The 24339-nt window shown below is 46.4% G+C and overlaps 1 protein-coding gene across 1 annotated transcript in view; it reads left to right on the plus strand.

Moving 5' to 3' along the window:
- LOC148145853 (uncharacterized) overlaps nt 1-24339 on the plus strand; it is a 76839-nt gene that overhangs the window by 47475 nt on the left and 5025 nt on the right. Inside the window, exons 5-16 of the mRNA XM_087999294.1 lie at nt 301-503; nt 8333-8474; nt 13505-13623; nt 14292-14508; nt 14945-15125; nt 15806-15919; nt 17477-17632; nt 18258-18384; nt 18646-18806; nt 20552-20755; nt 23105-23290; nt 24089-24232. Coding sequence (XP_087855420.1) covers nt 301-503; nt 8333-8474; nt 13505-13623; nt 14292-14508; nt 14945-15125; nt 15806-15919; nt 17477-17632; nt 18258-18384; nt 18646-18806; nt 20552-20755; nt 23105-23290; nt 24089-24232 — 1954 coding nt within the window. The remainder of the gene's footprint in view (nt 1-300; nt 504-8332; nt 8475-13504; nt 13624-14291; nt 14509-14944; nt 15126-15805; nt 15920-17476; nt 17633-18257; nt 18385-18645; nt 18807-20551; nt 20756-23104; nt 23291-24088; nt 24233-24339) is intronic.

The raw sequence follows: 24339 nt of genomic DNA on the forward strand, positions 1-24339 counted from the left end.
CAGCTGGTGATTGGAATTTGAGAGCTGAACGATCAACATCTTTTCTTCACCAGCATCCTATATCCACCACCCCCAGTGCACCCAACCCTCCAAAACCACAGCAGAAACACTGTCCCCTCCACACTTTACTTCAGCTCTGATGAGAAGTCATCTAGCCAAGGAACGTTAGCCTGCTCTCTCTCCCCGTGGATGCTGTATGAGCTGCTGTGAGTTCCAGCATTTGATGTCGTCAGTACAGATTCCAGCATCTGCAGTAATTTATTCCTACCCTTTGGGAATCACACTGCCCTCTTGCTGTAGGTGGACGGTGGGCGGACTGTCAGCTGTCATTCACGATGATGGCCAGGAAATGAAACGCCTGACGACTGAGGATGAGCACGGAGTATCCAACACACAACTTCTTCAATTGGTTGAGGAGAAATACCAAATCCTCACCAAGCAACTCCTTCAGGAAATGTTGCAGGAACAGTGGGGTAAAGTGATGTTGAACTGGGGTGGACAAGGTCAGAGGTCCCACAACACCAGGTTGCAGTCCAACAGGTTTATTTGAAATCACAGGCTTTCAGAGCATTGCTCCTTCATCGGGTAAAATGAGAGGGAAGCACACAGACACAGAATCTATAGGCAGAGAGATCAAGGGTGGAGAGATCAAAAGCTCATACAAATGGTGTGAGTGGGAATGTCAAGTCCTAGGTCTCTGCGGATGACCAAGAGTGTGAGCTGGGGTGAGTAAAGTGTCAATCGCTGAATAACCACCTTCGGTTATCCACCATTTCACCTGAACAAGGGGCTACGCTCCAAAAGCTTGTGATTTCAAATCAACCTGTTGGACTCAAACCTGGTTACATGTGACTTTGGGGTAAAATGAGAGAGTGTCAGTACACAGTGAGAGTAGGGTTCCAGTAATCGTGCTCAAGTACAATGAGAGTAAAGGGTTACCAGTGAGAGTAAGGTTACGGTAAAACCGCTAGGGTACAGTGAGAATGTAGGGTTACAGTGAGAAGGGTTTCAGTAATAGTGCTGGGGTACAGTGAGAATGTAGGGTTACAGTGCGAAGGGTTACAGTAATAGTGCTGTTGTACAGTGAGTGTAGGATTACAGTGAGAGTAGGGTTACAGTAATAGTGCTGGGGTACAGTGAGAATGTAGGGTTACAGTGCGAAGGGTTACAGTAATAGTGCTGTTGTACAGTGAGTGTAGGATTACAGTGAGAGTAGGGTTACAGTAATAGTGCTGGGGTACAGTGAGAATGTAGGGTTACAGTGAGAGTAGGGTTACAGTAATAGTGCTAGGGTACAGTGAGTGTAGTGTTAGAGTGAGAATAGGGTTACAGTAATAGTGCTGGGGTACAGTGAGTGTACGGTTACAGTGAGAATAGGGTTACAGTAATAGTGCTGGGGTACAGTGAGTGTAGGATTACAGTGAGAATAGGGTTACAGTAATAGTGCTGGGGTACAGTGAGAATGTAGGGTTACAGTGAGAGTAGGGTTACAGTAATAGTGCTGGGGTACAGTGAGAATGTAGGGTTACTGTGAGTAGGGTTACAGTAATACTGCTGGGGTACAGTAAGAGTGTAGGGTTACAGTGAGAATAGGGTAACAGTAATCGAATAAGGGTACAGTGAGAGTGTAGGGTTACGGTGAGAGTAGGATTACAGTAATAGTGCTGGGGTACAGTGAGAGTGTAGGCTTACAGTGAGAGTAAGGTTACAGTAATAGTGCTGGGGTACAGTGAGAATGTAGGGTTACAGTGAGAATAGGGTTACAGTAATAGTGCTGGGGTACAGTGAGTGTAGGGTTACAGTGAGAATAGGGTTGCAGTAATAGTGCTGGGGTACAGTGAGTGTAGGGTTACAGTGATAATAGGGTTACAGTAATAGTGCTGTGGTACAGTGAGACTATAGGGTTACAGTGAGAGTAGGGTTACAGTAATAGTGCTGTGGTACAGTGGTGTAGGGTTACAGTAATAGTGCTGGGGTACAGTGGGAATGTAGAGTTACAGTGAGATTAGGGTTACACTAATAGTGCTGGGATACAGTGAGAATGTAGGGTTGCAGTGAGAATAGGGTTACAGTAATAGTGCTGGGGTACAGTGAGAATGTAGGGTTACAGTGAGAGTAGGGTTACAGTGATAGTGCTTGGCTACAGTGAGTGTAGGGTTATAGTAATAGTGCTGGGGTACAGTTAGAGCGAAGGGCTACAGTGAGAGTGTAGGATAACAGTAATAGTCCGAGTGTACAGTGAGAGTGTCGGGTTACAGTGAGAAGGATTGCAGTAATAGTGCTGGGTTATAGTGAGAGTGTAGGGTTACAGTGAGACTAGGGTTACAGTAATAGTGCTTGGATACAGTGAGAGTGTAGGATTACAGTGAGATTAGGGTTACAGTAATAGTGCTGGGGTACAGTGAGAATGTAGGGTTACAGTGAGATTAGGGTTACAGTAATAGTGCTTGGTTACAGTGAGAGTGTAGGATTACAGTGAGAATAAGGTTACAGTAATGGTGCTAGGGTACAGTGAGAATGTCTGGTTACAGTGAGAGTAGGGTTACAGTATAGTGCTAGGGTACAGTGAGTGTAGGGTTACACAGAGTAGGGCAACAGTAATCGTGTGAGGACACAGTGAGAATGTCTGGTTACAGTGACAGTAGGGTTACAGTAATACTGCTGGCTTACAGTGAGAATGTAGGGTTACAGTGAGTATAGGGTTACAGTAATAGTGCTGGGGTACAGTGAGAGTGTGAGGTTACAGTGAGAGTTGGGTTACACTAATAGTGCTGGGGTACAGTAGAATGTAGGGTTACAGTGTCAATAGGGTTACAGTAATAGTGCTGGGGTACTGCGAGCGTGTAGGATTACAGCGAGAGTAGGGTTACAGTAATAGTGCTGGGTTACAGTAATAGTGTACAGTTAGAGTGAAGGGCTACAGTGAGAATGTAGGATTACAGTAATAGTTCAAGGGGTATAGTGAGAGTGTCAGATTACAATGAGAGTAGGCTTACATTAATAGTGTTGGGTTATAGTGAAGAGTGTAGGGTACACTGCGAGCAGGGTAACAGTAATCGTGTGAGGATACAGTGAGAATGTCTGGTTACAGTGAGCGTAGTGTTAAAGTAAGAGTGCTGGGGTACAGTGAGAGTGTAGGTTTACAGTGAGAGTAGGGTTACAGTAAAAGTGCTGGGGTACAGTGAGAGTGTAGGTTTACAGTGAGAGTAGGGTTACAGTAATAGTGCTGGGGTACAGTGAGAGTGTAGGTTTACAGTGAGAGTAGGGTTACAGTAATAGTGCTGGGGTACAGTGAGAGTGTAGGTTTACAGTGAGAGTAGGGTTACAGTAATAGTGCTGGGGTACAGTGAGAGTGTAGGGTTGCAGTGAGAATAGGGTTACAGTAATAGTGCTGGGGTTCAGTGAGAATGTAGGGTTACAGTGAGAGTAGGGTTACAGTGATAGTGCTTGGCTACAGTGAGTGTAGGGTTATAGTAATAGTGCTGGGGTACAGTTAGAGCGAAGGGCTACAGTGAGAGTGTAGGATAACAGTAATAGTCCGAGTGTACAGTGAGAGTGTCGGGTTACAGTGAGAAGGATTGCAGTAATAGTGCTGGGTTATAGTGAGAGTGTAGGGTTACAGTGAGACTAGGGTTACAGTAATAGTGCTTGGATACAGTGAGAGTGTAGGATTACAGTGAGATGAGGGTTACAGTAATAGTGCTGGGGTACAGTGAGAATGTAGGGTTACAGTGAGATTAGGGTTACAGTAATAGTGCTTGGTTACAGTGAGAGTGTAGGATTACAGTGAGAATAAGGTTACAGTAATGGTGCTAGGGTACTGTGAGAATGTCTGGTTACAGTGAGAGTAGGGTTACAGTATAGTGCTAGGGTACAGTGAGTGTAGGGTTACACAGAGTAGGGCAACAGTAATCGTGTGAGGATACAGTGAGAATGTCTGGTTACAGTGACAGTAGGGTTACAGTAATACTGCTGGCTTACAGTGAGAATGTAGGGTTACAGTGAGTATAGGGTTACAGTAATAGTGCTGGGGTACAGTGAGAGTGTGAGGTTACAGTGAGAGTTGGGTTACACTAATAGTGCTGGGGTACAGTAGAATGTAGGGTTACAGTGTCAATAGGGTTACAGTAATAGTGCTGGGGTACTGCGAGCGTGTAGGATTACAGCGAGAGTAGGGTTACAGTAATAGTGCTGGGTTACAGTAATAGTGTACAGTTAGAGTGAAGGGCTACAGTGAGAATGTAGGATTACAGTAATAGTTCAAGGGGTATAGTGAGAGTGTCAGATTACAATGAGAGTAGGCTTACATTAATAGTGTTGGGTTATAGTGAAGAGTGTAGGGTACACTGCGAGCAGGGTAACAGTAATCGTGTGAGGATACAGTGAGAATGTCTGGTTACAGTGAGCGTAGTGTTAAAGTAAGAGTGCTGGGGTACAGTGAGAGTGTAAGGTTACAGTGAGAATAGGATAACAGTAATCGAATGAGGGTATAGTGAGAGTGTAGGGTTACAGTAAGAGTAGGATTACAGTAATAGTGCTGGGGTACAGAGAGAGTGTAGGTTTACAGTGAGAGTAGGGTTACAGTAAAAGTGCTGGGGTACAGTGAGAGTGTAGGTTTACAGTGAGAGTAGGGTTACAGTAATAGTGCTGGGGTACAGTGAGAGTGTAGGTTTACAGTGAGAGTAGGGTTACAGTAATAGTGCTGGGGTACAGTGAGAGTGTAGGTTTACAGTGAGAGTAGGGTTACAGTAATAGTGCTGGGGTACAGTGAGAGTGTAGGGTTGCAGTGAGAATAGGGTTACAGTAATAGTGCTGGGGTACAGTGAGAATGTAGGGTTACAGTGAGAGTAGGGTTACAGTGATAGTGCTTGGCTACAGTGAGTGTAGGGTTATAGTAATAGTGCTGGGGTACAGTTAGAGCGAAGGGCTACAGTGAGAGTGTAGGATAACAGTAATAGTCCGAGTGTACAGTGAGAGTGTCGGGTTACAGTGAGAAGGATTGCAGTAATAGTGCTGGGTTATAGTGAGAGTGTAGGGTTACAGTGAGACTAGGGTTACAGTAATAGTGCTTGGATACAGTGAGAGTGTAGGATTACAGTGAGATGAGGGTTACAGTAATAGTGCTGGGGTACAGTGAGAATGTAGGGTTACAGTGAGATTAGGGTTACAGTAATAGTGCTTGGTTACAGTGAGAGTGTAGGATTACAGTGAGAATAAGGTTACAGTAATGGTGCTAGGGTACAGTGAGAATGTCTGGTTACAGTGAGAGTAGGGTTACAGTATAGTGCTAGGGTACAGTGAGTGTAGGGTTACACAGAGTAGGGCAACAGTAATCGTGTGAGGATACAGTGAGAATGTCTGGTTACAGTGACAGTAGGGTTACAGTAATACTGCTGGCTTACAGTGAGAATGTAGGGTTACAGTGAGTATAGGGTTACAGTAATAGTGCTGGGGTACAGTGAGAGTGTGAGGTTACAGTGAGAGTTGGGTTACACTAATAGTGCTGGGGTACAGTAGAATGTAGGGTTACAGTGTCAATAGGGTTACAGTAATAGTGCTGGGGTACTGCGAGCGTGTAGGATTACAGCGAGAGTAGGGTTACAGTAATAGTGCTGGGTTACAGTAATAGTGTACAGTTAGAGTGAAGGGCTACAGTGAGAATGTAGGATTACAGTAATAGTTCAAGGGGTATAGTGAGAGTGTCAGATTACAATGAGAGTAGGCTTACATTAATAGTGTTGGGTTATAGTGAAGAGTGTAGGGTACACTGCGAGCAGGGTAACAGTAATCGTGTGAGGATACAGTGAGAATGTCTGGTTACAGTGAGCGTAGTGTTAAAGTAAGAGTGCTGGGGTACAGTGAGAGTGTAAGGTTACAGTGAGAATAGGATAACAGTAATCGAATGAGGGTATAGTGAGAGTGTAGGGTTACAGTAAGAGTAGGATTACAGTAATAGTGCTGGGGTACAGAGAGAGTGTAGGTTTACAGTGAGAGTAGGGTTACAGTAAAAGTGCTGGGGTACAGTGAGAGTGTAGGTTTACAGTGAGAGTAGGGTTACAGTAATAGTGCTGGGGTACAGTGAGAGTGTAGGTTTACAGTGAGAGTAGGGTTACAGTAATAGTGCTGGGGTACAGTGAGAGTGTAGGTTTACAGTGAGAGTAGGGTTACAGTAATAGTGCTGGGGTACAGTGAGAGTGTAGGGTTGCAGTGAGAATAGGGTTACAGTAATAGTGCTGGGGTACAGTGAGAATGTAGGGTTACAGTGAGAGTAGGGTTACAGTGATAGTGCTTGGCTACAGTGAGTGTAGGGTTATAGTAATAGTGCTGGGGTACAGTTAGAGCGAAGGGCTACAGTGAGAGTGTAGGATAACAGTAATAGTCCGAGTGTACAGTGAGAGTGTCGGGTTACAGTGAGAAGGATTGCAGTAATAGTGCTGGGTTATAGTGAGAGTGTAGGGTTACAGTGAGACTAGGGTTACAGTAATAGTGCTTGGATACAGTGAGAGTGTAGGATTACAGTGAGATGAGGGTTACAGTAATAGTGCTGGGGTACAGTGAGAATGTAGGGTTACAGTGAGATTAGGGTTACAGTAATAGTGCTTGGTTACAGTGAGAGTGTAGGATTACAGTGAGAATAAGGTTACAGTAATGGTGCTAGGGTACAGTGAGAATGTCTGGTTACAGTGAGAGTAGGGTTACAGTATAGTGCTAGGGTACAGTGAGTGTAGGGTTACACAGAGTAGGGCAACAGTAATCGTGTGAGGATACAGTGAGAATGTCTGGTTACAGTGACAGTAGGGTTACAGTAATACTGCTGGCTTACAGTGAGAGTGTAGGGTTGCAGTGAGAGTAGGGTTACAGTAATAGTGCTGGGGTACAGTGAGAGTGTAGGGTTACAGTGAGAGTAGGGTTACAGTAATAGTGCTGGGGTACAGTGAGAGTGTAGGGTTACAGTGAGAGTAGGGTTACAGTAATAGTGCTGGGGTACAGTGAGAGTGTAGGGTTACAGTGCGTAGGGTTACAGTAATAGTGCTGTTGTACAGTGAGAGTGTAGGGTTACAGTGAGAGTAGAGTTACAGTAATAGTGCTGGCTACAGTGAGAGTGTAGGGTTACAGTGAGAGTGTGGGGGTTACAGTGAGAATAGGGTTACAGTAATAGTGCTGGGGTACAGTGAGAGTGTAGGGTTACAGTGAGAGTGTGGGGGTTACAGTGAGAGTAGGGTTACACTAATAGTGCTGGGGTACAGTGAGAGTGTAAGGTTACAGTGAGAATAGGGTAACAGTAATCAAATAAGGGTATAGTGAGAGTGTAGGGTTACAGTAAGAGTAGGATTACAGTAATAGTGCTGGGGTACAGTGAGAGTGTAGGCTTACAGTGAGAGTAGGGTTACAGTAATAGTGCTGGGGTACAGTGAGAGTGTAGGTTTACAGTGAGAGTAGGGTTACAGTAATAGTGCTGGGGTACAGTGAGAATGTAGGGTTACAGTGAGATTAGGGTTACAGTAATAGTGCTTGGTTACAGTGAGAGTGTAGGGTTACAGTGAGAGTAGGGTTACAGTAATAGTGCTGGGGTACAGTGAGAATGTAGGGTTGCAGTGAGAATAGGGTTACAGTAATAGTGCTGGGGTACAGTGAGAGTGTAAGGTTACAGTGAGAATAGGGTAACCGTAATCGAATAAGGGTACAGTAAGCGTATAGGGTTACAGTGAGAGTAGGGTTACAGTAATAGTGCTGGGGTACAGTGAGAGTATAGGGTTACAATGAGAGTAGGGTTACAGTAATAGTGTTGGGGTACAGTGAGAGTGTAGGATTACTGTGAGAGTAGAGTTACAGTAATAGTGCTGGGGTACAGTGAGAGTAGAGTTACACTAATAGTGCTGGGGTACAGTGAGAGTGTAGGGTTACTGTGAGAGTAGGGTTACAGTAATAGTGCTGGGGTACAGTGAGAATGTAGGGTTACAGTGAGAATAGGGTTACAGTAATAGTGCTGGGGTACAGTGAGAGTGTGGGGTTACAGTGAGACTAGGGTTACGGTAATAGTGCTGGGGTACAGTGAGTGTAGGGTTACAGTAACAGTGCTGGGGTATAGTGAGTGTGTGGGGTTACAGTGAGACTACGGTTACAGTACTAGTGCTTGGGTACAGTGAGAGTTGGGCTACAGTAATAGTGCTGGGGTTCAGTGAGAGTGCAGTGTGTGGTCATGTTCCAAGTGTAGAATGATCTTTCTGAGCACTTTGCGAGTTTCACTGTCTGGATTATGATAATTGGTGTGTCTGTGTATCCCTATCCCGTGTAATGTGACCGAGTCCCATCCAGTGTTCCGCTTGTTCAGGTGAGGAGCTATCTGTTGTCCCGTGTGATCGAGAAAGCAGACAGAAGGTGCGAGAGCTGGAGGCTTTCATGGATCGATGTGTCCTCCATTACTGCAATCCATGGACCCTCTCCCAGCTGCCAGGAGCCTTCAGAACGTACAGGTACCGAGTGTTGAGTTTAACACACAGCCTCCTGAACACGGAATACAGTCAATTCTGTCAATCCTCATTCTCTCTGGTCTCCTAGTCTTTGAACCCTGGTATTTCTCTTCCATTGTAAACACTGCCTCTATACTCATGATCTCCCACATGTAGATTGCAATCAACTGGTTGATTACAAAGTCACTGACAGTTCATCTCTCTGCTTTCCCACGTTCCCTCGCTATGTGTATGCCAATCCCAATGTTCCTGCATATATTTCATTTCCAGAAGTGGTTAAATAAAAAGGGCATGATCTTAATGGCTTTGTCAACCATTGTACAATGTTTCAGTTTGGTCCAAATGGACTGTCGGGCAAAGTAGGTCAAAGCAAACAAATGAATAAGAAATATACTTGGAGCTGATTTGTGAAGCTACTGGAAACACAGCAGGCTATTCAGCCCATCGTGTCCATGTGGACTCTGCAAGGCAGCTCAGATAGTCCTGCTCCTCTGCCCATTCTCTGGACACCTGCAGTGTTTTCTCTTCAGCTGCGTTTCTAACAGATCCATTCAGGACAAAAGAACATGACTGGGCGCACTGCCATGCCCATTTTCCAATACCTGGGCAACACAGGCTGACCAGGGGCCCAGAAACAAATCAGGGTAATGCAAGTGACCTCCCATGCCTGTACATTGGGAGCTGCAGCAACAGTCAGGATGTTCCAGAGGAACAGATCCAGAGGCTGAGCTGCAATGTGGCCAGCGACAGAGTGACACCACACAGAACAAGGTGAAGCAATAATAACCAGGGTTGAACCTGGACCATCCAAAATATACAAATTACATAAGCACTTGCCTTATATATTGATAAGTAAAAAGAGGGATTTGGAATAACACCACACAATGATAAACGCAAGGATAGTTTTCCCTTGAACAGCTTACTTCATACAAAGAAAGTTAACAAACTGAAGGCCATTTTGAAAGCTCAGCAGTCAGTTTTTCTTCCTTAACCAGCAGCCAAAAGTAAAACCTTCACTGACGCCACATTTCACATTTACCAGCTCCGGCAAAACACAAGAAATCCTTCACTGACAGAGAAATAATTAAAGAACAATGTATCTTTTTTAATGATTTTTTAAAAACAAAGAAGAAACATTCATGACAATCCACAACATGTCACTTGGTGCTTCCACAGTAGCAAGAAGAGTGGAAACAAAAACAGAAATTGCTGGAAAAGCTCAGCAGGTCCAGCAGCATCTGTGAAGAGAAATCAGAGTTAACATTTTGCTTCCAGTGACCCTTCCTCAGAATGCAAGACAGTGGCCTCTTTGTCCAAACAGATCTCTCAGCAGCTACAGCAGGACCTGAAGGACGGTGAATGTCTCTCACTGTGGTTAGATGAATCCACTGTCATCACATACACAGCTCAGCTGACTGTTTTTAAAAACCATGTTCACAAAAACAATACCAACTAAAGAGGATCTTCTCACCCTTTTGCCCTTTAAAGAGAGAACAAGGGGTCAGGATATCTATGATGAGTTAAAAAGGTGTGTGCTTGAGAAAAACATTCTGAACAAGAAACTGGTTTCTATCACGAATGATGATGCACTAGCCGTCAGCAGAAATGTGGGCTTTGTTGCATTTTGCATTTTCCCTCTTTTATCAATTACCACCGTGTGATCCAACAACAAGCGTTCAGGAAACTTTTCTCAAGTAATGCAGGTTGTGAAGATTGTATACTCAATTTGAGTAATAGCCCTTCAGCACTGCTGGTTTAAATCCTCACTCAACAAACTCATTGTTGCCTATGGAGAACTGATGTTCAATCCTGATGTAAGGTGGTGAAGTCAAGGGACAGTCCTGTGAAGATTTTTAGATGTGATGCCTGAAATTATCTCTTTTCTTACATCAAAGAATCAGTGAGCTGTCAGAGAATACATGGTTACTTGATTTCAGATACCTTATAGACACCATAACATCAAAACTGAATGAGCTGAATTGTGAACTGTGGGGAAAGGACAGAGACTCAGCACATATGATCAGCACAATGTGAATGCATTGAAATTGAAACTGGATCCAATTTAAAAAAAAACAAAATGCTGTAACACTTCCCAAGTCTGGAGAAAATACCAGAAAAGAATCAAAGAGAAAGAAAAATGGTTCCACCCAGAAAGCATCCTTGCCCAGCAGAGGAAGTTAGCAGGAGAATTTCAACAGCTACTTTCAGCAACTCAATGTAATGGAACATATCATCATGTTTGTCACAAATCCATTCCTTCAAGTTGACATTGGTGGGTTAGCAGTTTCATCAGGTGATTCATTAACATAGCAATGGAGTTGATATGGAGATAATTACTAAGCAAATTAATATTGAGCTGAAAGTAGGAACAGGGGAGTGATTTCTTTGGGGACTTATAAACTGAGAAAAATACCCATTCCTATAATCTTGTGCTTTTAATGTGAAAGCTTACTTTGACTCATATATGTCTGTGAGACAGTTTCCTTCCAAATGGAGACAATGAAGTCCAAGTATCAGACCTGCCTCACAGACACCTGTTTGCTGGACTGTATACAACTCACAGACTCACACTACAACTCAAACATAAAGGCACTGGCAGAGAATGTGCAATCACAGGTGTCATATTGAGACTCTGGGAGCAGAGAACAAAATGAATAGCTATATATGCTAAGTTTTAGAGAAATATAGCACTAAAAATATGCCATTTATCTTAAATTTTCTTAGCGGTAAATCCTGGATCACACATAAATTCAAAATGCTTAAAAGGGTTGGAGACCTCTGCTTTCCACTGACCCTGTGACCCTGATTTTCCTGCTCAGGACATTCACTGTTCCTACCGTACCCTTACCCAACTCCACTCTCACCTCCAAGAGTATGGGAACCATGGACTTCCTGATCTCTACAACTGAGACCCACTGATAACACCATGCTCCTTCAATCCCTCTCTACCCTCATCCAGTTGCCTGGCTCTATCTTTGTTTCATGCTATAAAAACTCTTCATATTCCGACTTTTCCCTTGGAGGATTTAGGCATCTCAACTTCAGTCGTCGGGTAAGAAGCTTGCAGTGCTGAGCTACCCAGCTGATCTCTCCCATTTCTGAAAGGAAAGCTCCCCCTTTTTGAGTTCAGAGTGTAACCTCTTTGTTCTTTTGAAAACGTAATTGGAGAGACTTCTCAATGTTTTCCTTTCTGAGTGAGCTTGTCTGAAAGACTCCAAAGATTACCATGCATGGTTAGTGACTTGGCCACACCCAGCCGGATTATCAAAGCCACTGATTTTGGAACATTCTACATGTTTTCCTTTCAACTAAAAAATAACTCATCAGCCAACATTCTTTATGGAGAAAACACAACCATGGCTGCAGAGAGGTCTGTCATCTCCCCTCTTTCCCTGTGAGTTTGTGTTTGCCTTTTCGGGGTATTTAGAGCAAAGTGCTGCTCAGGATCCTAGGTGGAGTCTCAAGCTGACCTTTTGGGGTCACATTCTCAGCAGCAGCAACAGCCACTGTGTAGTTCCACCCCATTCCCCTGACTGGTCTTCCACACTCTAACCTGCATGCATCATTCTCGAAAGGAGGTCACAGTGGGAAAGTGTTTGGAATAAGCATCTGTACTTCCATATTACTGACTGCTTATGTTCACCACTGGGGTCACCATCGTTCTCAATCTTTTCCCTCTGCTAAGGTGTAGTAGCCCTCAGGTTAAACTACCACCAGTCCTCCCCCTCTCTCTCCCTAATGAGAGAGCAGCCCTGTGGTCCTCTGAGGCTATGGCCTCCTCCATCGCCAGACCCTGACCACACGACGCCTGGAGGAAGTGCGTCTCATCTTCCACCTAGGAACCCTCCAACCACACGGGATGAGTGTAGATTTCTCCAGCTTCCTCATTTCCCCTCCCCCCAATTTATCTCACTCCCAACTCCCGGATTCAGCACCGCCCTCTTGACCTGCAATCTTCTTCCTGACCTCTCCGCCCCCACCCCCTCTCCGGCCTATCACCCTCACCTTAACCTCCTTCCACCTATCGCATTCCCAACGCCCCTCCCCCAAGTCCCTCCTCCCTACCTTTTATCTTAGCCTGCTTGGCACACCTTCCTCATTCCTGAAGAAGGGCTTGTGCCCGAAACATCGATTCTCCTGCTCCTCGGATGCTGCCTGACCTGCTGTGTTTTTCCAGCACCACATTTTTCAACTCTGGCATCCTCACCTACATTCACCAATTATTGCACCTTCATTGAATCAGTTTTGTTTAGTAAGTAAACCCATAATTGTGTTTTTAAGAAACTTGCTCTTTGTTTTTAAATGTAATCCTAATATGGATGAGGGATTAAATTAGCCATTTTAGTGACCGGGAAAGCTATTTTTATTTTAAATTGTGGCCTGTGGAGTGGTTTAATGAGCAACATTACATTCTTCCAGCCTCAGTTGTAACACATTCTCATCTATCCTCTTCAATAGTTACTAACACCTAGCTCCCCCCGAACCCATCCCTCATCCCAGTTTACACCTACAGGAAAGGGAGAAATGCAACTGGGATTTTACTCTGTTTTAACTCTGGGCTATAGGATTCCAGACGAGTCGTAGATGATAAAGTACCACCTGGGAGCATTGGGAGGAATACAGGAAGGTTCCAGGGAGTTTAAGGAGCAGGAAAGATCATCCCCAGGACCTGGGTGAGACCGAAGCTGGAACATCAGCGCTGGTAGATCTTCAAACTCCGGCTGAATTATGAGCAAGACCCAAAGTTCGACCTTCTAGGATCCGGACTGGATTAGGACCGTTTTAAATCCAGTTCAGGTGTCAACCAAGATGGGTTCTGTGCATCTAATATTAGCAGCAAAATATACAGTTCCATCCATAGACGACAGAGCAGCAGAGAGGCCCAGAACCAGGGCTGAAAACAGAAAGGTAACACAGCATGTGAGAGCATCTCCCTGACCCACACTGACCCATAGTTAATTATTGACTGGGCTGGAAGGAATCTTTAACCTCCGACTGCACAGTGGTTACATTCCATCTCCTACTAATTACAGCTTCAGCTTGGCCAGCATAATGGGTCCTGAGGCAGGCTCTGAGAGAATGACCCCGACTGATGGGGAAAGGAGCAGATTCTGCAGTAAGACACATTCCTGCGACACCAACGGGAACCAAGGTGGGTGTGTCAGTGGGTAAGGGTGCAGTGTCCTATAGGGTTCAGGTTTAGGAGTGGATTGGAGTATAATGTCGGGAGTGAGGGTTTGAATGTAATGTTGGGAGTGGGGTTGGGGATTAATGTTGGAAGTGGGGTTGGAGTTGAAGGCTTGGGAGTGGGGTTGAAGTTTAAGGTTTGGGAGTGGCTTTGGGATTTAAGATTGGGAGTGGGGTTGCAGTTTAATGTTGGGAGTGGGGTTAGAGTTTAATGTTGGAAGTGGGGTTGGAATTGAAGGCTTGGGAGTGGGGTTGAAGTTGAAGGCTTGGGAGAGGGGTTGAAGTTTAAGGTTTGGGAGTGGGGTTGGGGTTTCATTTTGGGAATGGGGTTGGAGTTTAAGGTTTGGGAGTGGCTTTGGGATTTAAGATTGGGAGTGGGGTTGCAGTTTAATGTTGGGAGTGGGGTTAGAGTTTAATGTTCGGAGTGGGGTTGGAGTTGAAGGTTTGAGAGGGGGTTGGAGTTTAATTTTAGGAACTGATTTAAGATTTAATTTTGTGAGCTGTTTTGGGATTTAATTTTGGCAGCTGTTTTAGGTTGGATAAACTTTGGGAGTAGGGGTTGGAATTTGAACTGGGCTGGAGGAATACTCCATTGCCTACATTCCTAATTGCGATCTCTGTTTTCTATCTCAGAGGTTGCTACATCCCTTTCCTTGCTCATGGACTTGCAGAGACACTTTGAACAGGAATTATCTTTCATCTTGTCCACATCGATGAGCCCAGCTCAGAAGCGCTGGTTTCTACTTTCCCAGCACTACTTGCAATGTCAAGCCCTGCACCAAGAGACATTTGAGACAATTGCACTTGTGCTAAGTAATACTGATTGGGAAGAGAGTGTCCAAAACCCACGGTATATGAATTGCAAACTCCACAGCAAATGATCCAGGGCATCGTGTGGGTGGCTATCTGTCAGAGGAGGTGCAGATCCTGGGGGAGTGGCATGAGGTTTAAGAGAGGGGCCCAATGGAAGGAACTAATTATAATTAAACTCGGCAGACTGGTAGAAAATTCCAACAATTGAAATTTGAAGATTTCAAATCATAGCCAAAAGGGTCCAGTAAGAGAGAGGGACTGGGATTTGAGAGTGGGAAGATCAGTTTGGAGTTTGGGGCAGAAGAGAGAGGGACTGGGATTTCAGAGGGAAGGACACAGCATCAGGCTATGCTAATGGAAGTGAGTGAGGCTTTGGCACGTTTACTCCCAGGGATTTCAGGTTGAGGGTTTGATTTTCTCTGTTGCTTGCATAATACTGGAGATTTAACGTGTTTTCACTGATTTTCTCCGAGGTTTGGTGACACATTAGCTGTGCGCACTTTGCAGGAATTCATCTGCTCAACTCTTCCTCAGAAACCAGAGCAGACCAAACTCACAGCTCCTGACCTCAGTGAGGTGGCATTGCTGGGTACAGTGCAAATTCAGAGGAAAGTTTTGGAACAATTGTGTGAAAATCATCAGCAGGAACAATCAGTGAGTTGCTATTAGGAGGACGGCTCCATCTTGTATACTTTACAAAGCTAACGTGATTCATTCTATGAGAATCTATTTTAGTCCCTGTCTTAATGTTTCACTTTCTCAGACTCCCAAGATGACCTGCATGGTGCCAACTCATCTTTCTCTGGTGTGCCCTACCTTTCCAACTTCAAAATGCCCTTGCCATCCATCCTAGGAATGTCCTGACTGCCGTTGATTAGGTGTTGTGCCTGGTATTAATTTGGAAAGCAGTCTCTCCTAATCCCAGTGCCCCAGTGAGAACAGGACACTACCTTACTTTATACCTTATCACTCCAAATGTTGGAGAACTGTCCCTGTGCTGGAGTGTTTAATGGCAGCAGTGTTAGAGGGAGCTTCATTCTGTGTCCAACCAAGTCTGCACCTGCCCTGAGAGTGTATAAGAGGACAATAGGAGTTTGATTTTTAATCAAGCTATGTGGACATGTTCACACATCCGGGACAGGAGAGATTTAAACTTAAAAGCCATGATACTGTAGGTTGGGACGTTATCACTGAGTTATAAGACTCCTTTGTGGGAAGCTTTAATCTGTATTTAATCCTCTCCCACTAATTATTGTAAGGAAATTGATGTCTTTCATTAAGGGATAAGGTCTGATCTTCTCTAATCTTCCTTCTCAACTCTCTTTCGATTTCAGTTGCTGCTCCAGTTTATTTACCAGCAGATGATGATATTTTCTGGTGTGGAAGCAAACTCAGAAATATCTCGATTTAGTGACATCGTTATTCCCGGTCAGAGTGACAATGATTGGGTAAATACACCTGGGGACTGCACTGCTGAAAGTGACGGCATTGTTCACACTGACACACAACTCACAGACACACACACTGACATACTCACTGACACATACATACACACTCACAGACACACACACACACACCTTCAGACACTAACACGTAATGACACGCAAACCCATACACTCTCAAACACATTCATCCACACACACCCATACATTCAGGCACACTAATACACTTGCAGTCATACTGACACATACACCCATATACTCAGACACGTTGACACACACAGACACAAGGAAACAAACTGACACATTTGCTCACAGCCACACACACAGTCCCACAAAGACACACACACTGACACACAGACACACACCCTTACATAGACATACTGACACAAATACTCTCACACAGACACACACCCAGACAAACTAACACACAGACACACACCCCTCATTTGGGAATATACCACTATTCCTTTATAATCTCTTGGCCAAAAGTTTGGAACTCTGGCCTGAAAAGAATTTTAATGAAATGGCAATTGTTCAAAAATGTGGCTTTCCAGCACCTTCTAAAGGCCAATTAGTGAAGGTTAATAAATGCCAGTAACACCTATATCCCCAGCATGAATTTAAAAATACATGGATCCCTCCCTGCTCTCACTACATCATGCTGGAAACATAATCCAAACACTGTATTCATCAGATTAAGGATTCTAGCTTTCCTCTAATCACTGGACTTCACCAGGAACCACATTCTGTTTTTCTGACTGAGACATTGAGCTGAATTTTCCTCACACCCAGAGGGTGACTCTGTGGTAGGCTGAGGAAGCACATGCCTCCTTTGGCTCCACTACAGCTCTCTGCCATCCAACTTTCTTCTTAGGAAGGAGCTCCCAGCAGCAGTGATGAGAGCGATGAGAACCAATTAAGGCACTTGAAAGGAAATGGAAGTCTTATTCTTGACAGTGTATGCTTTTGTGAGCAATACAGAGGTCTCCTGTTGTGGGCACTGCTCAGTGGGAGACAAGAGGTGACTTCCATGATGGGGTTCATTCTAGAGAAGAGCTCACTCACCAGCAGTGAATAGCAAGGCTGCTATTGGCCCATATCTAAGCCTTGTCACTGAGCTTGGAAGCAGCATGGATGGATATCTCCAACAGCTGCTAATGGGAACAGGGCCCCTCGCCGTCAGCAGCATTCCATCTGGTCTCTCTGTACAGGATGCAAACATCCTGCATTCACCCATCATCCTTCATTGCACAGCCAATGATGGAGCTGTGTCCTGTTAGTTATCCCCAATCTGCCCCTGGTGAAGGGAGTCTGTCAAACAGGAATCTGAAAGGTGCACAGGTTCCCAACATTCAGGTGAAAATTACAACCATTGCTGCAGTTTGGGTTTCTAGTTCCAATTGGATATTCTGAGTAAACAGACCCCCCTGTGGGTTTTTGCTTTATCAGTACACTGTTTTAATAGACACTGTTTGCTGAATGAACATATTTTATTGGATGTAACATGGATACTTTACCATGAGCCCTGACTTGAATCAGAAGTGTATAACTGGTCACTTCTAGCTCCCTGGCCTAAAAGTGGCTTTTGGTCAGTATTGGGAAAGGAATGAGATTTCTGAGCAATCCAGGAACCAAAGTCCAGCCATTCGCAGTCTCGTAGGCCTTCAGCAGAGACAACTGGTCGAAGCGAGAGAATTAATCCGGCAGCTAGAGGGACAGGTGAGAAATTTATCATTCCTCAGCATCTTAAACTCTGTTCCATCTTGGGGAGTGTGGGAGCTGCACAGTTACAGGATATGGGTTCGGGGCTCTGGGCAAGTGATCCTTGTACATGGTGGGCTCTGTTTTGTAAGGGGTGTATCTGAGTCTGTACTTGGGCATTTTTCTGTATTGGGTAGGATACCTGATTGGGAAGGGGACCCTCCATCAGGATAAGTCTGGGAATTGTGTGAGATTCTGCATTGAGGCAAGGGTCTCTGTAACAGGAGGAGGGACTCTACTTTGCGGCGGTCTCTATTGGTGGGGGTCTTTGTGCTAGGGAGGTCGCAATATTGTGTGGGTCTGTATAGATGGGTCCCTGTACTGGGGAATCTATATTGGGGGAATCTATATTTGGGGGATATGTATGGGGGTATCTCTCTAATGGGGTTCTGCATTAGGTGATCTGTCATACTGGGGATCTCTCTATTGGGGGATTTGTATTAGGGATCTGTTTTAGTGGTGTGGATTGAGATCCGCACTGTTTGAGATGCTCTGTCTCCCAGTATTGTCCTCAGTTTGTATTTAAGGATGTTTGCTGTTTCTGGTGGATGCACTCTCATCCCTGTTCTGTCTTTATTTCTAGTCCCTTGATGATCTGATTCATATTTACTGCTCACTGCTTGATAACCTCCAGAACCACCGCTACCATAGCAACCTCACAGCCCTGTTACTGGGCCACGTCACATCAGAGAAGGACAATGAACAGATCGGTAAGGGCCTAAGTGTGGAGATTGAGATAAAGGTTGATGTGATGGGCTGGAGATGGGGGTGAAGGTGGACATTGATGGGATGAGCTGGATATTGAGTTTGTTAATCAGGGTCTCCTACACACATTCTTCCCATTGGGATTGAGGCTGGACAGGATGTGGTCTCTGATTCTCTCCCACCTCTACCTCGTGTTTTTTCGTATTGTGGAGTGGGCAGTCATACAAGACACTAATGTGTAATTTGTCTGATCCTGTTGATGACAGTAGACTGCCTTGGAGCTTGCTCTAGTCCAGTGTATTGCAGCCAGGACACTGAGATGGGGGATTCAGAGTGCTGTGTGAGTGACCCAGCCAAGCTCGAAGGTGATGTTCTCCACTTCAATGAAACACCTCTCCCAATTCTGGCAGACCTTTCAATGGTACAGGTGAGTGAATGCTTTCAGACCAGAAAGGCCTCCTGCTTCCTTACAGAGGGCGCAGGTGTCCTGCTTCCTCACATAGGGCCCTGGGCCCCTGCTCCCACACACAGGGCCCCACCTCCTGCTCCCTGCACACAGAGCCCTGGCCCCCTGCTCCCTCACACAGGGCACTGACCCCCAGCTCCCTGCACACAGGGCACTGACCCCCTGCGCCCTGCACACAGGGCACTGACCCCTGGCTCCCTGCACACAGGGCACTGACCCCCTGCACACAGGGCACTGACCCCCGGCTCCCTGCACACAGGGCACTGACCCCCTGCACCCTGCACACAGGGCACTGACCCCCGGCTCCCTGCACACAGGGCACTGACCCCCGGCTCCCTGCACACAGGGCCCCATGTCCTGCTCCCTCATAAAGAGCCCGGCCTCCTACTCCCTGTGCACAGGGCCATGCCTCCTGCTCCCTCACGCAGGCTCTGGCCCCCTGCTCCCTCACACAGGGCACTGGCCCCCTGCTCCCTGCACACAGGGCCCCGCGTCCTGCTCCCTTATACAGAGCCCGGCCTCCTGCTCCCTGCGCACAGGGCCCCGGCCTCCTGCTGCCTCACACAGGGGCCCGCCTCCTGCTGCCTCACACAGGGGCCCGCCTCCTGCTCCCTCACACAGGCTCTGGCCCCCTGCTCCCTGCTTCCTCACACAGGCCCTAGGCCCTGGCCCCCTGCACACTGGGCCCTGCCTCCTGCTCCCTGCACACTGGGCCCCAGCCTCTTGGTCCCTGCACACTGGGCCCCGCCTCCTGATCCCTGCACACTGGGCCCGCCCTCTTGATCCCTGCACACTGGGCCCGGCCTCATGATCCCTGTACACAGGGCCCCGCCTCCTGATCCCTGCACACAGCACCCCGCCTCCTGGTCCCTGCACACAGGGCCCGGCCTCCTGGTCCCTGCACACAGCGCCCCGCCTCCTGATCCCTGCACACAGCACCCCGCCTCCTGATCCCTACACACAAGGCCCCGCCTCCTGATCCCTGCACACTAAGCCCGGCCTCCTGATCCCTGCACACTGGGGCCGGCCTCCTGATCCCTGCACACTGGGGCCGGCCTCCTGATCCCTGCACACTGGGGCCGGCCTCCTGATCCCTGCACACTGGGCCCGGCCTCCTGATCCCTCACACAGGGCCCGGCCTCCTGCTCCCTGCACACAAGCCCGGCCTCCTGCTCCCTGCACACAGGGCCCGGCCTCCTGCTCCCTGCACACAGCGCCCCGCCTCCTGATCCCTGCACACAGGGCCCCGCCTCCTGATTCCTGCACACTGGGCCCCGCCTCCTGATCCCTGCACACAGAGCCCCACCTCCTACTGCCTGCACACAGGGCCCCGCCTCCTGATCCCTCACACAGGGTCCCACCTCCTGATCCCTCACACAGGGCCCGGCCTCCTGCTCTCTGCACACAGGGCCTGGCCTCCTGATCCCTCACACAGTGTTCACATGGCCTTCTGCTGCCTCAAACTGGACTGTGCCTGCTCCTCACTTACAGAGACCTGCTGATTCAGTCTCCTGCCTTACAATGGGGGTCGCAGCGTCCTAACTACTTATACAGCAAAGCCCTTTCTCAGTGACCCAGGCTCCTACCTCTCACAACAAGGGCATGGTCCCTACCTTTTCTGCGGGGCAATTTATCCCCTTTACGTGGTTTCCTCACTTCATGCATCACTAGTCTTTTCCATGAGGTCCTCCCTCTTCCTCCTACAGAACCAGGAGGCAGTGGCAAACCCGAAAGTAGTACCATTGGAGAGAGCACAGAAATTGGAGATTGAACAGGAATCAGCTCCATCCACCTCCAATAGAGTAAATGAAGTCACAGCTGAAACAGCCAGTGGTGTATCTGACCTAAACGACACAGGGACACAGAGTCTCAGAACTCAGGAAGACAGAGTGATGAACGTGACTATCGGAGTGAGTACCATGTATTAGCACACATCAGGGTCAGAATTAACAGAGGAAAGGACGGTGAGAGGTCATAGAGATGTACAGCGTGGAAACAGACCCTTCGGTCCAACCTGTCCATGCCGACCAGATATCCCAACCCAATCTAGTTCCACCTGCCAGCACCGGCCCATATCCCTTCAAACCCTTCCTATTCATATAGCCATCCAAATGCCTCTTAAATGTTGCAATTGTATTAGCCTCCCCCACATCCTCTGGCAGCTCATTCTATACACATACCACCCTCTGCGTGAAAAGGTTGCCCCTTAGGTCTCTTTTATATCTTTCCCCTCTCACCCTAAACCTATGCCCTCTAGTTCTGGACTCCCTGACCCCAGGGAAAAGACTTTGTCTAATTATCCTAACCATGCCCCTCATAATTTTGTAAACCTCAATAAGGTCACCCCTCAGCCTCCGACGCTCCAGGGAAAACAGCCCCAGCCTGTTCAGCCTCTCCCTGTAGCTCACATCCTCCAACCCTGGCAACATCCTTGTAAATCTTTTCTGAAACCTTTCAAGTTTAACAACATCTTTCCGATAGGAAGGAGACCATAATTGCACGCAATATTCCAACAGTGGCTTAACCAATGTCCTGTACAGCCGCAACATGACCTCCCAACTCCTGTACTCAATACTCTGACCAATAAAGGAAAGCAGACCAAATGCCTTCTTCACTATCCTATCTACCTGTGACTCCACTTTCAAGGAGCTATGAACCTGCACTCCAAGGTCTCTTTGTTCAGCAACACTCCTTAGGACCTTACCATTAAGTGTATAAGTCCTGCTAAGATTTGCTTTCCCAAAATGCAGCACCTCGCATTTATCTGAATTAAACTCCATCTCCCACTTCTCAGCCCATTGGCCCAACTGGTCCAGATCCTGTTGTAATCTGAGGTAACTCTCTTCGCTGTCCACTACACCTCCAATTTTGGCGTCATCTGCAAACTTACTAACTGTACCTCTTATGCTCGCATCCAAATCATTTATGTAAATGACAAAAAGTAGAGGACCCAGCACCGATCCTTGTGGCACTCCACTGGTCACAGGCCTCCAGTATGAAAAACAACCCTCCACCTGAACTGTCTTCTACCTTTGAGCCAGTTCTGTATCCAAAATGGCTAGTTCTCCCTGCATTCCATGAGATCTAACCTTGCTAATCAGTCTCCCATGGGGAACCTTGTCGAACGCCTTACTGAAGTCCATATAGATCACATCTACTGCTCTGCCCTCATCAATCCTCTTTGTTAGTTCATCAAAAAACTCAATCAAGTTTGTGAGACATGATTTCCCAGGCACAAAGCCATGTTGACTATCCCGAATCAGTCCTTTCCTTCCAAATACATGTACATCCTGTCTCTCAGAATTCCCTCCAACAACTTTCCCACCACCGAGGTCAGCCTCACTGGTCTTTAGTTCCCTGGCTTGTCCTTACCGCCCTTCTTAAACAGTGGTACCACGTTTGCCAACCTCCAGTCTTCTAGCACCTCACCTGTGACTATTGATGCAAATATCTCAGCAAGAGGCCCAGCAATCACTTCTCTAGCTTCCCACAGAGTTCTAGGGTACACCTGATCAAGTCCTGGGGATTTATCCACCTTTAACCGTTTCAAGACATCCAGCACTTCCTCCTCTGTAATCTGGACATTTTGCAAGATGTCACCATCTATTTCCCTGCAGTCTCTATCTTCCATATTCTTTTCCACAGTAAATACTGATGCAAAATATTCATTTAGTATCTCCCCCATTTTCTATGGCTCCACACAAAGGTCGCCTTGCTGATCTTTGAGGGGCCCTATTCTCTCCCGAGTTACCCTTTTTGTCCTTAATATATTTCTAAAAACCCTTTGGATTCTCCTTAATTCTATTTGCCAAAACTATCTCATGTCCCTGTTTTGCCCTCCTGATTTCTCTCTTCAGTATACTCCTACTTCCTTTATCCTCTTCTCAGGATTTATGCTGAGGATTTTATGAGAAACTGGCTGGTGGTTTTGACTGTCAGACAAGTATAGGTTTCTGTTTTCCCTGTAGACTGTCGCTTGTCTCACTGGCATCTCCTTTTGCTATCTGTCAGGTATTGATGAGAATATTCCAAAAGTGTTCTGACTGATCCGTCCTGTCCTTATGCTCTCAGTTTTTTGCCATGTGAAGGGTCCAGTGGGGATGGCTCTTTAACTGACAAACTGATGCAGTCACAGAGGCAAGGAGTATCACTGACTGTCAAACAATGTCTCCTCAGAAAGAAGCTTAGTGGAAGGAAAAATGAGATTAATAACTCGGCCGAGACACTTCAGCTGTCTCATTTGTTTCTTTTCTTGAAAGGATCCAGTTCCTGAGGTCTGGCAAGGAGAGGAACAGGGGTGGATTTCTACTGGCCATCAGATGAGCCAATCACAAGAAGAAAAATGTGGCCAGCCCATTTCAGTGGATGTGGATTCGATGAGCAGCGTGTGTGAGGAATGTGATCGAGCTGGCCTCTCCCTGGGGGATGTGAAGTCCAGAGAGTTGGTAAGCGGCAGTGAGCTCTCATTCCATTGCTCGTTCATCGCACAGTTACTTCACGACAATGTCAGTCACACAATGTCAATCTGTCCCGTGCTGCACAGACATCCGTTCATGTATTTATTATCAGGCATATTCTACCCAAAACAGACACGTCCCTTTCCAGTCATTCCCAGTGTTCAGAGATTGATTTTACACTTTCACAGACACCTTCTTCCCTTGGGATGGTGAGGAGTTGTTGGAAGAATTAGCAGCTGGCTATCAGTCTGTTCTGGTGTTGATGTGAAATGCCGTTGCCTTGTGGTGATTGCTTTCCCTGGGTTCTGTGCACAGTGGAAGATCTTTGTGAAGCTGTCTTGAACGAACACTGTTTATAAGATTAATATCTCTATGGTGCTTTTAATTGTGTAACTGTTGGTTTTCCTTCATTAATTCAGGTCTCTCTAGACGGTTATTAATTTGATCCAATATTATAGGCTGTAGTAGCTTATTCATTGCTACTGTTTGACCTGGATAGAGTAGCCACAGGCATTGCTACGATTGCACCATTTTAGCCACAGTCAATGATTTAAATGAAAAATGCATTATACATAGTATAGTGTGTCATCTTTGTACTTATCAAACATCAGTGTACAACTTTGTGGTCTTTCTCTTTAACCAAATTTAGACTCTAGGCAGACGTTTCTCAGACATCAAGCATCTCAAATGTCAGCAGCTCATGAGCTTGAATTTGGTTGAATAGTGTTCCTCTGTACATTTGTGGCATTGGTTTCTGGGGGGATCAACATCGTTTGTCACCCACAGACCCACATTCCTGGCCTTCAGCGTGAGGTGAACATGATTCTGATGTCAGATGAAGAGAAGGAGAATGTGATGAAGAGCCTGGCACACGCTCAGAGAAAAGCTGAAGAGAAGCGACAGCGGGATAAGAAGAGGCAGACACTGCGGGTGGGTAGTACTTGTGAATTGTCCCAAGTGAATTGTCACCTTTGGTCTAACCTCTATCTCAGCTCATTAATCTCTCTCTCTTTTGAGTCCATTGTCCATCTATGTGC

This window comes from Chiloscyllium plagiosum, unplaced genomic scaffold (genome assembly GCF_037043375.1).
Source record: "Chiloscyllium plagiosum isolate Xiang-an unplaced genomic scaffold, Cpla_swu_hap1 HiC_scaffold_23, whole genome shotgun sequence".
NCBI lineage: Eukaryota > Metazoa > Chordata > Chondrichthyes > Orectolobiformes > Hemiscylliidae > Chiloscyllium > Chiloscyllium plagiosum.